Below are 13,531 nucleotides of genomic sequence, written 5' to 3'. Positions count from 1 at the left end.
GTAAAACAACAAACTGATGATTTATATATAATCATTTGTAATTGTATATACATTGTTGTGATTAATTGTGGCTGGAACAATAATGTAGCTGTAAAAATAGTTGCCTGCTGAAATTGAAATGTATATACATCTTCATCATGACTAGATAGACACGGTGAGTTTGTCTTTACCATACACGTTAGATGTGATCCACCTCATAGTAACAATCCTGTCAGATCATCCATCCTTTGAGTGAGAGTGTAACGTTACAGGTCGGCCGATCTGGTTTCGTGGTTAAAGTTAACCTTTTCGACATGTTTCCCTGTTGTCATTGCTCAGCAATAGCATGGACGTGATGTTGTCTGGGGGTTTTGCAAAAGGAGAGTGGGACGGTGGGTGGTGCTCGGGGTGGTGACTGAAGGCGGTGACTGTGTAGTTCTGGCGTCAACTTTTTACGGAAGTCACAATGGTTCATGAAAAATCACAGCTACTTTAAGCAGGCTGTATGAATTTTACTGTGGACTAACTGTTTTGAAACTTAAATGGTAGGTACATAGCACCTAGACCTCAGTTACAATGAAAAAAGCCAGGAAATTTCAGTTTTGACAATATGGGACATTTAATGTATACACGGCACGCACAAACAAGCAGGTTCTGGAAAACAAAGTATATCCTCAATATCATGTGTCAGTTATTGTTTTTATAATTTTTAATAGTATCTACAATGCTGTTCTAAAGTGAAAAATGTCAGATAACAAGTAAGAAGTAATATGAAGACCACAATTGTCTTTTGCCACCAGTTCTACTTGGAACATCGCTCTGAGTAAACAGATTTGGATTATAGCAGATTATTCCTGTTTATAGGCCGCCACTGCCTCTGATGTCTTACATGACACACACAGCAGTCCCTGTGGGACTTGTGGTGTGTGATGATTCATTAGAGGAGAACTTGAACGTCATGTTGAGATTGTGAATTGTGTTAGTCACAAATCACAACTGTAAGTCACAGTTTACTTTAAATAGTGTTGAACTTTATGATAAAAAGATGGAGAATCCGTTATACACATTACTAAGCTATCAGGCCTAAACAAGCTCAATCTCATATTATTTGGGGTAAAGTAAAGTTAAATAAAATCAACATCAGACCATAACAAAGTATACTTTTGGTAAAGTAATATGCATATGTGTGTTCTTTGCCCTGTTGGCAATGTATACTTTGCCCATAATATTTGTCAGCAGTTCAGTGAACTTTGACCAGTAGAACTGAATGTTCATCAGCACTACCAGGTTAAACAACTCTCTCTTGCTCTATTCCGTCTTCCTTCTTACCGCCAATCATATATCACTTTGTCTCCCTCCCTACTCTATTCACCACTCTCATGTTATCATTCTATCTTTATGCCTTTTTATTCTTTTTTCACTGTAGTGGAATGGATGGAGGCAATGAACACCTTTCTGCTGTTCTGTGTTCGGTTTAATCATTACCTCAGAGTGTCCAGCTAAATGTACTGTCACTGTGAATAAAGTGCATGCATATTTTCTTAAAAAAAACTTTAGGTACCTATAAGGAACAAGTTAAAAAATACAACCTTCTATGGGACACAGAAAATTAAACTGGATGGAAGTGTAGCTAAATTAAAAATGCATCAATATTTCTGTGGCCTTGTTGATAAGGATGGACAAGCTAATTAATTAGATAATCAGATGATGAACATGTTGTGTAAGCTAGAGAAAGCACATAACAAGGCCCCAAAAGAATGGCTGTGAGAGACTCCACGTACAGCTCATATTTCAGCCTAATGAGGTTTCATGATGTCAATTAAAGGAATAGTACACTTAAATAATCTGTGAAATTTTTCAACTTGTGAAATATTATTTTTTATACATCATATTGACTTTTGTGTTTTTTTTTTGTGTGTGTGTCCTTTGATAGCCCTTGGTCACTCTTAGCTGCCTTTGGGGTAAGAGCTGTGTAATATTTTATTTTTATTTCTTTCTTTATATATTTATTTAAAAATCATATTATAATAATTTTTAAAGAATCATGTAACACTGAAGATTGGAGTAATGGCTGCTGAAAGTCAGCACTGCCATCACAGGAATAAATTACAGTTTAAAAATATATTACAATAGAACACAGCTATTTTAAAATTACAGTAATAATAACCTAATAATATTTCACAGTATAACTGATTTTGTTGTTTTTTTAATCAAATAAATCCAGCCTTGGTGAGCATGAGAGAATTCTTTCAAAAACAAAATATGTAGTAAATCAAAATAAAGACCTTGTATACATCAGTGCTATATATACAAGTGCTACTCTATGCATATCAGCATTACGTAACAGTGAAGATATGGCCTCTATCTTCTAGTGTACGTGTGTATTTTTCAGCTTATGCCTCCAAAAAGATTTCTGGGTTTTTGGGACAACTCCCTTTTCTCCAATCACATTATGCATCTAGCTAAAAATACAGAGATGGTTGCCATAGTACTCCATCATTATTACAAAACCCATGCTCACAGCAGCAGATGAGGAAAGAGGATGTTATGGGAGCTGTAAAAAGATTATATTCATTCAGACAGCACACAAATGTTCAAAGAAAACTATAAATCCAACCACTTTAGTCAAGACCAACATGAAATTACACCCTAATTAATAATTGCGATAAATCAAGACTGTAAAGAAGTCTAGGTTTCAATCACCACATTTCTGTGGAGAAAAAATGTATATACATGAATGTGAACTATGCTATTTAAGGCATTCTAAGTAATCTGAGTAATGAGACGTTTCCTGTCTCGAGGGAAAATGTAGCAATCACATGACTACTTGCAACTATTTGGCGTCTTCCATCCGCACTGTTTGTATGACTCCTGTACAGCATTCCATGTATATTTTCCATTTAGTGTTTGTTACCTGGTAACATTTTAAAATTTCAAACCAGTTGCTCTCTTAGAGAAAGCATTCACATGACGACCTGATTAAAAATGTGCCGATGGTATTTCCCATTTACGAGTAGTTTTCTGGCATTTGGAATGTAATCCAGAGCTTTACTTGGAATGTAAGTGTTAGAACAGCGGAGGCACTCACAGACTGTGCCAAGGACACAAGAGGGCAAACATATATGGTGAATGACCCATAAAGCACTATATCTACTAACACATTAGTCCACATCCATACACAACATCCTTACTCAAGAGGGGTCACATGAGGAAACACAAACGAGCCACTACAGTCTGCATGTACACAGTTCTAACATACAATCCAGCCCAAATCCCTCGCACTCCTGCGCAAATACACCCACAAATAACAGGCTTAGAGAGTGCTTGCAGAAAGCTTTTAGTGAAAGGTTTAGCAAACCAGTAATATGCCTGCTGGGGCTCGGCCAAAGCAGCGGTGAGCTGTACATCTGCTGTCCGAATCCAGGGCCCTCTGACAAATGAAAGCGATGTTGCTTATTTATAGTTTAGAAAGGCTTTTGCTGCATTATATCTTGTATCAAAAGCATACAGCCTACATTTGAACCATGTACACTGACCAGGGTCTGAACCTACTGTTCAAGTACACTGCTGTTTACACATTATTAGCCATAGACTACGACCGAATTTAATCTGCCTTTGGAGGCTTTGCTGCATGGCTATTTGTTTCAAGTAAACAAACATATGTGCTAACCGGAGTGCTAATATCAGCTAGATTTTGTAGTTGTCAAAGTATTAAGTGTAATGTCAAAGAGGACATGTCGTACTTATGCTATAATCTCAAACACACAGAGAAATAACAAAATGTACCACAACAAAACAGATTTCTTTTTATTTTGTTTCATATTGTCAAAAACAGAGAAAACCATGACATAAAAATAATTTCTCTACCTATATCACTTACATCATACGGTAGAACTAGGGATGGAATGTCACATTTCCATTCACATTTGATAAAAATATTCTTATAAATAAATAGGGTTCTCTTTAAAGTCTCTGGAGTGAGGATGCTAATCTTCAACACGTGGCTATGGAATGAAGAGGAACCAAGGTGCTGAAATATATTAAAATGTCCAAGAGAAAAAGTCTTTAATGATCAGGAATGTGAAAAGGATTTTGTAAATTCCCTTTTCCACACACCCATCATTCCCTACAAGAGCAAAGTCTCTTCCCTTGAGTCCTGTTTAGTGTTTCTAAAGCACCTTCATGTATGTTGCTTGTCATATCAATTTATGATTGTGCTACCGTTGCTACAAACCCACCTCTTTTTAAAAGGTGTGTAGAACATCATATTTTGCAAATGTCTTTTTATAAACGTCTCTTTTATTGCAAGCATCAGCTTATTTCCCTTATCTTTCAAAGATGAAGAGAACGAATACAGATACACGAGCAGATGAGATGTCACAGAAACTCATCTACTACCACCCATCTGCGATCCAGGGCGAGCAGAAACAACAGGCATGGAGAAGGACCACACTTCTTCACCTCAGTGAGAAATTACAAAAGAGTTCAGTCCCCTTCAGCTCCGGAGGGTTTCTGGGAATTCAGGATTTTCCTTGGCCCTCGCCTACGTAACTGCTCTCCGCTAGAGCTATGAAAGAGCATAGCAGGGCGAGCTAAGCGTGAACTTTAAACCCTGATGGCATGGTCAGGATGCCCATGGTAAGCCTTGGCATGGCAAATGCACAGTAAGATGTCGCACGAGCATTTAGTCATTGCTGTGCTCTTCAAGCTGTGACAGAATGCTGATGAGGTTCTGCAGGCCGAAGATGTAGCCGCTGTCTCCACCTTCATGAACAATGCCGTCCTCTCCATAATCACGACACGTCGTGTGGGCGAAATCGATCATTCGGACGTCCACCATTGGTGAAGCGCTGCCGGAGTGATCGCGACGCCCTCCGTAAGCTCCCTCCTCATCGTCGCCATCCTCATCTTCATCATCATCCTCCTCATCTTCCTCCTCTCCTCCTCGAGAGGGCCGGGATCTAGATGGGGCAGGGGGTGGAGCCCCGTCGTAGATGATGAGAAGAGAGGAGGAGAAGAAACGATAGCTCTCGCAAGCCTCCAGCACCGCTCTCATCTCTCTCAGTCTTTGCAGCACTGGGGTCAGAAGTTCTCTGCGCAGAACTCGGCCGTCACTGAAGAACTGGCACAGAGCCTCTTTGAACCCGGCCAGACTCAGCTTACGCCCATGATACTTGTTCATGAATATCAGCTGCCCTGTAGTGCTGTGATACATCTATTGAGAGAAATACAGATCAGAATTAGACTTAGGGTTTTACCAATCATTAAAACAAAGCCATATCCGATGTAAAACTTTTTAACATGTGCATGTATGTAGACTATTTAGAAGATGTAGTAGTTACCTGCATGCCACAGAGGCGTACTCCAATAGAAGAGGAAGTGCTTTGTTGGCATTTGCGAATCTGGTTTGCTTTCTTCTCCTCGGAGGCATCGTCCCCATGCTGACGTGTTCCCATCTTCAGATCGAGAACGCATGGAACCCGGTACCGCCATGTTAGATTCTCCAGCAGAATAAATTCTATGAGGGGTCAAGGGTCAAGGAGGAAAAACTACAAAGTTGAATATCTAATTGTATAAATGAGCTTACATGTCTTACAAATCATCATACAGTTTTAATTTGTAAGTGTGTCTACGCGTTAGAAAGGATACTGTGCTGGTTTCTGTGTTTGGAGTTCTCCTTCATCCTCTGTAGGTGTTGCTGGTGACACTGCAGACTCCAAGGGTTGTGTTTGATCTGAGGAACCACGTTTCCTTTCTCCAGACTGTAGTACAAAACCTCTGCCTTATCATCCCGATTACTGCAAAGATCAAAGGAGAAAGGGTTAACAAATTACTATCATTATGTGCATGTGAGTGTGCCAACTACTGAATTATATGTTAAGGATGTACACATCACTGTTCAAAAGTCTGGGGTCTGTAAAATTGGTACATTTAAAAAAAGAAAAAAAAAATTGTAACAATGTAAAGGCATTTACTGTTGTTTTTTTATCAATTTAATGCATAATTGCTAATTAAAAGCATTAATTTCTTTAAAAAATAATCTTATTGACCCCATACTTTTGAACGGTGGTTTATTAACCATGTGTCCTTCCTTACCTTTTGCCCTTCTCCTCTTTGCGACTCTGTCTGGCTCTCTCGTTTTCTGGTAGTAGGCCTGATGGTTTCTTTTTCCCCCACTTAACAAGCTTATTCTTGGGCTCGCCATCAGCAGAGGGCTCTTTGTTTTCCAAATCAGCTGGATCACTGTGGAGCGGGTATGCTATCAAACACAGATTCCCCTCCTCATCTTCCTCAAAACTCACTGACACCACACCTGGAGAGAACACGAGGGAAAGAAAGAGAAAGACAGAGAGATAATGAGTAACACTGGACATTGTATTGATGCATAAACAACATATGATTCAGATATGATGAATCATATGATGATTATAAAATGTAGCTCTTACCCAATCCGGCTTAAACTACTTTAACACACATAAAACATAAAAGAGAAGCAGGGGGTTGAAAAGGGAATGAATTTGTGTAGATAGGGAATATTCAACACTGTCATGTAAATGTGAGAATGTGGGAGAGTGTTTTGCATGCCTTCTAGTGCTAAGCAGAAAAAGACACACAAAAAACACAGGAGGCAAGAACGTACAATTCACTGAGCTCTTTTATTACCACTCATTGGGCAAAACATCTGCAAGATTCCCACATCAGATATCAAATACAAGAAAGCATTTGACAACTTCACAGTCTGAGCTTTACAGAAACTGCATCACTGAAATTTACAGACAGCAACCATTTGGAAAACTGCTTTGGTACATTCAGAATACAGACCAATACATAACATACAAAGCAAAAATAAACATACACACAAGTAGCAAGTGGTCTAAGACATGATTTATGGTGGTATCTCATGATAACCATAGATGGAACTAAGCATCACAAGGGGATTATGGGTAGTTGAGTGGGATAGGGGGTAAAGACAGAGAAAGAAAGAGAACAGCAAAACCTTTTCAACACTGAATGGCATAATCAGCATTATAACATACAATTCTTATTTCAAACACACAAGCTTTAACCTGTCTGTAATGGTTGTGCTTAAGTATGTATGTGTGAGCCTCGGACACTAGGACCCTGCAGCCACTCAACCTGTAGAACGATGACATCAACAGCCTCTGCACCAACTCTCATACACACTTTGGCTTATACTTGCTGAGTCAGAGAACATGTGTGGTTAGTCTCTTTCAGTGTGTGTCAGGCTTTATGGTGAGTAAGAAAAACACAGATGAGTCTTATGTTTGTGCAAGAGACGAGCATGTTAGAATGTAAGCATTGTAAGTATGCAGAAGCATGCGAGTGTGTCCGCATTCTTTCCTATACGTCATATCCTCTCCCTGCCTGACAGCTTTTTTTAGCCCTACACCCTTGCCCAGTCAAAGACACCGCCAAATACACTGTGACAGATGCCAGTCTGTCTGTGTGCGTGAGTGTGTTTAAATATATCAGACTAAAAGAACTGAACATGATATTCCATCTGATGCCATGAACATAAATCTGTGAGTGTCCAAAAGTGTTATGAGAGTGTAAGAGTGTGAATGTGTCTTATAACTATGTATATATGTATCTATGCATGTATGTCTATCAATCTGAATTTCTTTGATCTATCCATCTCTCTCTATCCATCTATCCATCCATCCATATCTATCTATCTATCTATCTATCTATCTATCGCAATTTAACTGTCATTCAAAAAGGGGCATCCAATCAGTTACTGCATATGAAAGTGTGTGTGGCCTTGTATAGGAGTCATGCTGCACTGTAGGAAATAAGTCAGTGTAACTTATTCATATAAATTCTTCAAAACAATGATTTAAAGCATTCGTTACTCAATTTTATGAATAGATAGCGTGAAAAATAAAGTGTGAGAGAGGAAGGAAGACTTGTCACACACAATAGCATACAAATAAGTAAGTGGCTGATTGGTTGTAATGGTCATGTTCTGTTAAGTGTCCACTAACCTTTGTACTGTGGCGTGAATTTGCGGATCTCGGGTGGCAGGCTCTTGTAAAACTGGTGTTCTCTGGGTATTAGTGGTTTACAGATGGTCTGTTCCCCAAACCGCAGTACACAAGAGTGGCCGCCGACTTGATGGACAAATGGTTCCAACATCACTCCTCCCTTCATTTCTCCTTTCCCTGGGTATCTACACCCCTTTATCAGCGCTTCTAAAGCCGGACTCATCTTCAGTACACATCCGTCTCTCTCAGGCTGATCTATAGCTTTCTATTTGTCTGTCTGTCTTCTCCTCCTCTGTTGTTCCTGTTTCCTTGGTGGCAGTTCAGGCACAAAAGGCTGAGAAAACCAAAGAAAAATATTCCTGTATCTTCCTGTTAAAGGAATATGGAAACGGTAATCCAGAAGGTGTTATGTTATAATGTTTTTTTTTTCTAAGCGTAGCAGGGTCATTTAACACTGTGGACAGACTGTGAGACTGTATCTGTCTCTGTCTCTGCTGTAACTGAGAGATCTGTTCTAAGCAGGCAGGAAAATATCACAAGTCACATGGTTCCACCCCCCTCCTGAAACTCAGCCAATCACAGCACAGCAGCTGTTGTCGGGTGGGAAGAGAGAAAGGGGAAACTGAGCAAAGGTACAGAGAGAGAGAGTGTGTGAGAAACAGATATAAGTGGGGGGTTGTTGGAGTTAAAGACCAAAACAAAGAGATATGAGGAATCAGGAAAGGAAAGAGAAAGCACACTCTTTCTCAGCAATTTTCTCCTGCTCGACTAGGAAACCGAGAGACTGTTGAAGCATGGAAAATGGAAAATATAACCAGAAATTCCAAGTCTGTATTCACAATGGACATTGAAGGGGATGCGTTCCACTAGTCTTCAGGATTTCTCAATGAGTAATTCATAAAATTGTACCTATGGTCCCCTTAATCTTAAATATTTTAGTTACATCCTTGGAATACACCGTTTTAAAGTTTAAAGCTCCAAGTATAGTTTATATTTTTTTTATGTGTACACTAGGGTGTGCCTACAGTGTTTGTGACGGAAATACTGTCATCAAACTAGTACGTGCACAGCATGATTTTTCTAAGTGCAAGCAATCTTTAAAATAATATACATGGAAAAATACTGCATTTTGTTCATATACTTATACTACCAACATTGTAACAATACAAAGGTGGTTGAAAATCAGTGAACTTTCCTTTGAAGTCTGCAACTACTTCAAAAGTTTCTTGAACATTGCTTCCACTGGATTCAGACGAACAGATAGTCCTGCCTAAAACTCACATTACTGGTTGCGTCAATTAAAATTGCACTATTCTGGTCAGGTATTCTCTTTGTGCAGGTAGGTATACATAACACAATGCGAAATCTTAAAGATTAAATACAGATTGTGCATGACCTTTATCTCTCAGGTCAAGCACACAAAGCTGAGGCCAACTGTGGTGTGATTAGATGCTGGACAAAGCTGCTCTATTATTTCGCTATCTAAATCTGTTTCTTCTAAATCTTTTACTTCACAAAAATCATATGGTACTGGTATGATTTCAGTAAGTCATTTTAAAAATAAAAATTACTGTTTTAATCTGACTGAATCTGAATTTTCAAAGTGCATGTAAACACAATATTGCTGTTAAGAGTAATGTTTGATAGCGCCACAGTGTTTACATCTTGATGATTTATTTTATATTAAACTGAGAAAGTATTTTAATTGCTGGGCACACACACACACTCAATACATTTTTCGACAAAATCACTCAATAATAAATCAAAGCTCAGCAATGAGCAGTACTGTAATTTAGTTTAAAAATGAGGCAAGGATGACACTCATGGTTACATAAAACACACGTACATACAAACACATTAAATCATCCCTGAGGCTCTGGGACAACAATGGGACAACCGGACAATGAGACAACCACGCCTTTGCACACAAACCTGTGTACACACACACACACCCCACAAAGTAATCTACTCTGTGCTACTTCCCTAGACTGAGATTAGTGTGTGTGTGTGTGTGTGTGATCAATGAGCACTGGGTGAAGACTCAATCCTAATCCAGACCCTTAGACACAAATTATAATCTGTTCATCTAGAGGCACTCTGAGTAAATACACAATCTTTTAAAATCACATAATTCAGTTTAAAGTTTTAAACCCTGCCTCAGTCTGCCCTTACATAATCTGTGGCATACATTTTAAATTTTCTATATAAAGTTTAACTGTTTCTAATACGCATTAAAATTACATACATAGTTGCCATCAATCATTACCTGAGATTTAAAAATAATCCTTTTTGATTCATAAAGTTTGTTCAGTTTCTTTCATGGCAGTGAACTATTAGAGGTCTGTCACCAGATCTGAACCCAACAGGACTGGACAAATTATTGAGTTTCAGGCTAGGCTTGAGAATATTTTGTGTTTTCATTGGATTTCCTTGTTATAATAAATGAACAAATATTATTATTTCAAATGTTTTGTGTTTACCTTGTATAAATTACTTCAAAAAGAAGTCAAAACACCAAACTTGTTATTTTGAGAAGCACTGCATAGACTGTAATCACTATGGGATTTCCAGCTCCACTCCGGGTTCTAAGTTTTCCACTCCCCACTAACTGGTGAGAGAATCCTCCCTCGGAGCAAGAGGAAACACAGATGCGCTCCTATCTCCAGGCAAATATCAGACAGCTCCTTGCTCTGCAACGCTCACAACATACTTCTGGCCTGTAAAGCCCCAAGCAAAGACAACCAGAGTGATAAAAACAGTGAATGTCCCAAAAAATGTTGGCCTTTTTGGAATGCGGCTTGAGATTAGAGTACCAGAACCAAATGTTTTATAAAAATATATCAGTTTTAGGTCAAGGTCAGTCGTACAATTGGATGAGATTGGGTTAGGTTTTGACCTAATACTGATGTAGACCTTCAGAAACTATTCAGCCAGCTAATGGAGGGTGATGGTGACTGTTGGACTGTGCAGTTGATGTTAAATGTGCCAATTATAATCTTAGATCCAAATACAAAGGATGTGGCACCTCTGATAATGACGCATTACTTTGATTATGAGAGCAGGCAGCTGTGTCTAAATATGATTATGAAACATTTTGAGACAAGGTCTTTGGTGTTCTTCGGTTCTGCCAAACCATAATCCACAGACAATGAGAAAGTAGGCCATTGAGCATGAGCCAGTTTGTGCATGACTGACAGCAAGGGTCTTTTTGGTATGTGCGCATTTGTGTGTTATGTTACTGGATATCAGCCTGACACCCACTGGGGGGGTTCACACACTGCTGTGAACCCAGACAATACAAGCTGGCATGGATGGAAACCAGCTTATGCAACCAGGAAAGGTCAACATGGACAAAGCCAGATCTTCTTACGCCACCTATTCCTGCACTGCAGTAATCCGTGAATCTGTCTGAAACATTAAAGAGAGTAAGTCAGTTCTCATGACTGGGCTTCTGCATTTGAAAGACAGAGAGACACCTTATGTAACATCAACAGACAGAAAAACCTGAGCAGATCTTTAGAAAACACCTACACAAAAATAAAGCACCTCATTGACACATAAACTGTCATTCGCATAATTTGCAGATACAGGCTAATTGTGGGCACCTATGAAAAATGCAATGCCTACTACACATTCAGAAATACAGTACAAATGTGACAAGGACACGACAAAACTAGACATTTTATTAAGGCAATTTGAGTTATACATGCCCATGCACATTATATTGTCATGATGTTGTAATTGGTTTTCAATTACTAAAGTGGTTTATAATGCATTGCTATGCAATTGCCTAAGTTTTTCTTTTTGGTTTTTGAAAGTTTGAAGTATGGTATTACTATTTTATGCCATTATAGTACCATGATACTTCTATAGTATTGGATTTTTTTCCCTCAGATAAAAAACTGGAAACATATATGATCTGTACTGTCAAAAAAAGAAGCTGCTGTTGTAATTAGTGGTGAGCAAAATATATATATATTTTTTTTAATTCTGCCATCAATAAGCCCATAATTATTTTATTGGTATGGCTGATAATCTACAAATGGCTAATATTAAAATTCCATAATAGGGCCCCAAGATTTACTAAAATAAAAAAGAGATAATTTAATTCACACTACATTTTAAGTGTGATTTCTAGATCTGGAAATGCCATGTAAATGAAAAAAATATCCACAGGCATTTTTCTAGTTAGGCCAAGCTCTAAATTATTTTAAGAAATAAAAATTGAGCAAAAAATATATATATAAATAAATCCTTTTCCTTTTGAAAATCTCAAATCCTTTTCCAGTTCAACACAAACAAATGTAGAAATCACAAATATTGTTGTGGACAATGGGGGGCCTTGGATTCAAAAGGGTTGAGAAAGACTGCTCTAAACTGTAAAAATAGGAGAGGAAATGTGCATGCATAATAATAAATACCCAACATCATCAGTTACAAATAGCCAATATGGTCCTGATATGTAATCCCTAGATATAATATCAAATTAGGCATCAAAAACTGCTGCTTCCTCACATGCACATAAAACACTTGACACTTGTCAAACTTGTAATGCTGAGATTGCCTAAGTGTGACAACGAGCGACATAGACACCTATCATTGTGTGTGTGTGTGTGTGCGTGCTGGATTACATGACCCAGATGGTGTTAAAATTATTAATGTGGATGATGGCCTACATTTCCTGCCAATGACATTTTCAATAAACCTGTGTCTATGTGACAGAAAGAAGGATGTGACAGAGACACAATGACCAACAGATTCACACCTCTTCTGTGGTAAAATATAGACATGTTGATTGTGTGATGAGGTGAGAGGAGGGTACTGGCGCTCTGAAATTACCCACATGCTCTCACATTGACACAAACAAGTCAGATCCAAGCCACTGCTACCAGTGCTTACGTCCTCTTTCTCTACACCCAGACACATTTGAGAGCCAAAGTTCTCTTCGACAGTCATGGTTAGAGCCTCAGTAATCCAAAAAGTAACTTTTTGTTTTACATCAAACATCTTAAAATGTTCAACACCAAAAGTAATGAACAGTACTTTAGACATGTTTAAAATGCAAACTAACATGCAAACTAACATGAGATGAAGACGTTGATGGCAGTTGATGGCTTAAAAAATATTTGATTCTACATAAGGGTGGTCCTCCTCCATGGTGACCACCATAATGAGATCACATAATCAGCTTAAAGCTTCTACCTTTCTTTTGGTAACCCCCTATGATGGGACACTTTCAGTTGTAGAATAAATCATCCTCAAAGTATTCACCCATATTTCTACAAAAGCAACTTTTGTGTGGTATTTCAGTTTAAAGGCCACTATTGCTTCGCTCTGCGAAATACAAAAAAAAGAAAAAAAAGAAAGAAAAGGCGCTGGTGCGCCTTTATTTAATCTAGACCAGATAGACCAGATCATCTACATGTGGAAAGTCCAAGTCTAACAGAAAATGCAAGATGAGCAACATTTACTATCCATAAACACCTGCAAACATAAGCGGAAAAAAGTTGTCAAAATACAGACATTTTGCGTCATGGAAACAGATG

General features: G+C 38.4%; 1 protein-coding gene across 1 annotated transcript; it reads right to left on the bottom strand.

Moving 5' to 3' along the window:
* Positions 1-3,778: 3,778 nt before the first annotated feature.
* ip6k2b (inositol hexakisphosphate kinase 2b) lies at positions 3,779-8,484 on the bottom strand. The gene is made up of 5 exons (XM_016467206.1): positions 7,986-8,484; positions 6,076-6,292; positions 5,629-5,777; positions 5,322-5,497; positions 3,779-5,194 (listed from the first exon to the last, which is right to left on the bottom strand). Exons 1-5 carry the CDS (start codon positions 8,206-8,208, stop codon positions 4,664-4,666), a joined length of 1,296 nt encoding a protein of 431 aa, XP_016322692.1. The 5' UTR covers positions 8,209-8,484; the 3' UTR covers positions 3,779-4,663.
* Between the last annotated feature and the right edge of the window lie 5,047 nt (positions 8,485-13,531).

Source organism: Sinocyclocheilus anshuiensis, unplaced genomic scaffold (assembly GCF_001515605.1).
Source record: "Sinocyclocheilus anshuiensis isolate Anshui unplaced genomic scaffold, SAMN03320099.WGS_v1.1 scaffold44, whole genome shotgun sequence".
Taxonomy (NCBI): Eukaryota; Metazoa; Chordata; class Actinopteri; order Cypriniformes; family Cyprinidae; genus Sinocyclocheilus; species Sinocyclocheilus anshuiensis.
Note: the sequence above shows the minus strand (reverse complement) of the source record. Positions and strands in the feature narration are given on the sequence as shown.

What these genes read in the sequence shown, in the direction of transcription:
- ip6k2b (XM_016467206.1), bottom strand. Translation starts at nt 8,208, where the DNA reads ATGAGTCCGGCTTTAGAAGCGCTGATAAAGGGGTGTAGATACCCAGGG. An exon ending in ATTCACGCCACAGTACAAAG is followed by an intron (nt 6,293 to 7,985) that starts GTTAGTGGACAC and finishes TGTTCTCTCCAG; the next exon opens with GTGTGGTGTCAGTGAGTTTT. An exon ending in AAAGAGGAGAAGGGCAAAAG is followed by an intron (nt 5,778 to 6,075) that starts GTAAGGAAGGAC and finishes TGATCTTTGCAG; the next exon opens with TAATCGGGATGATAAGGCAG.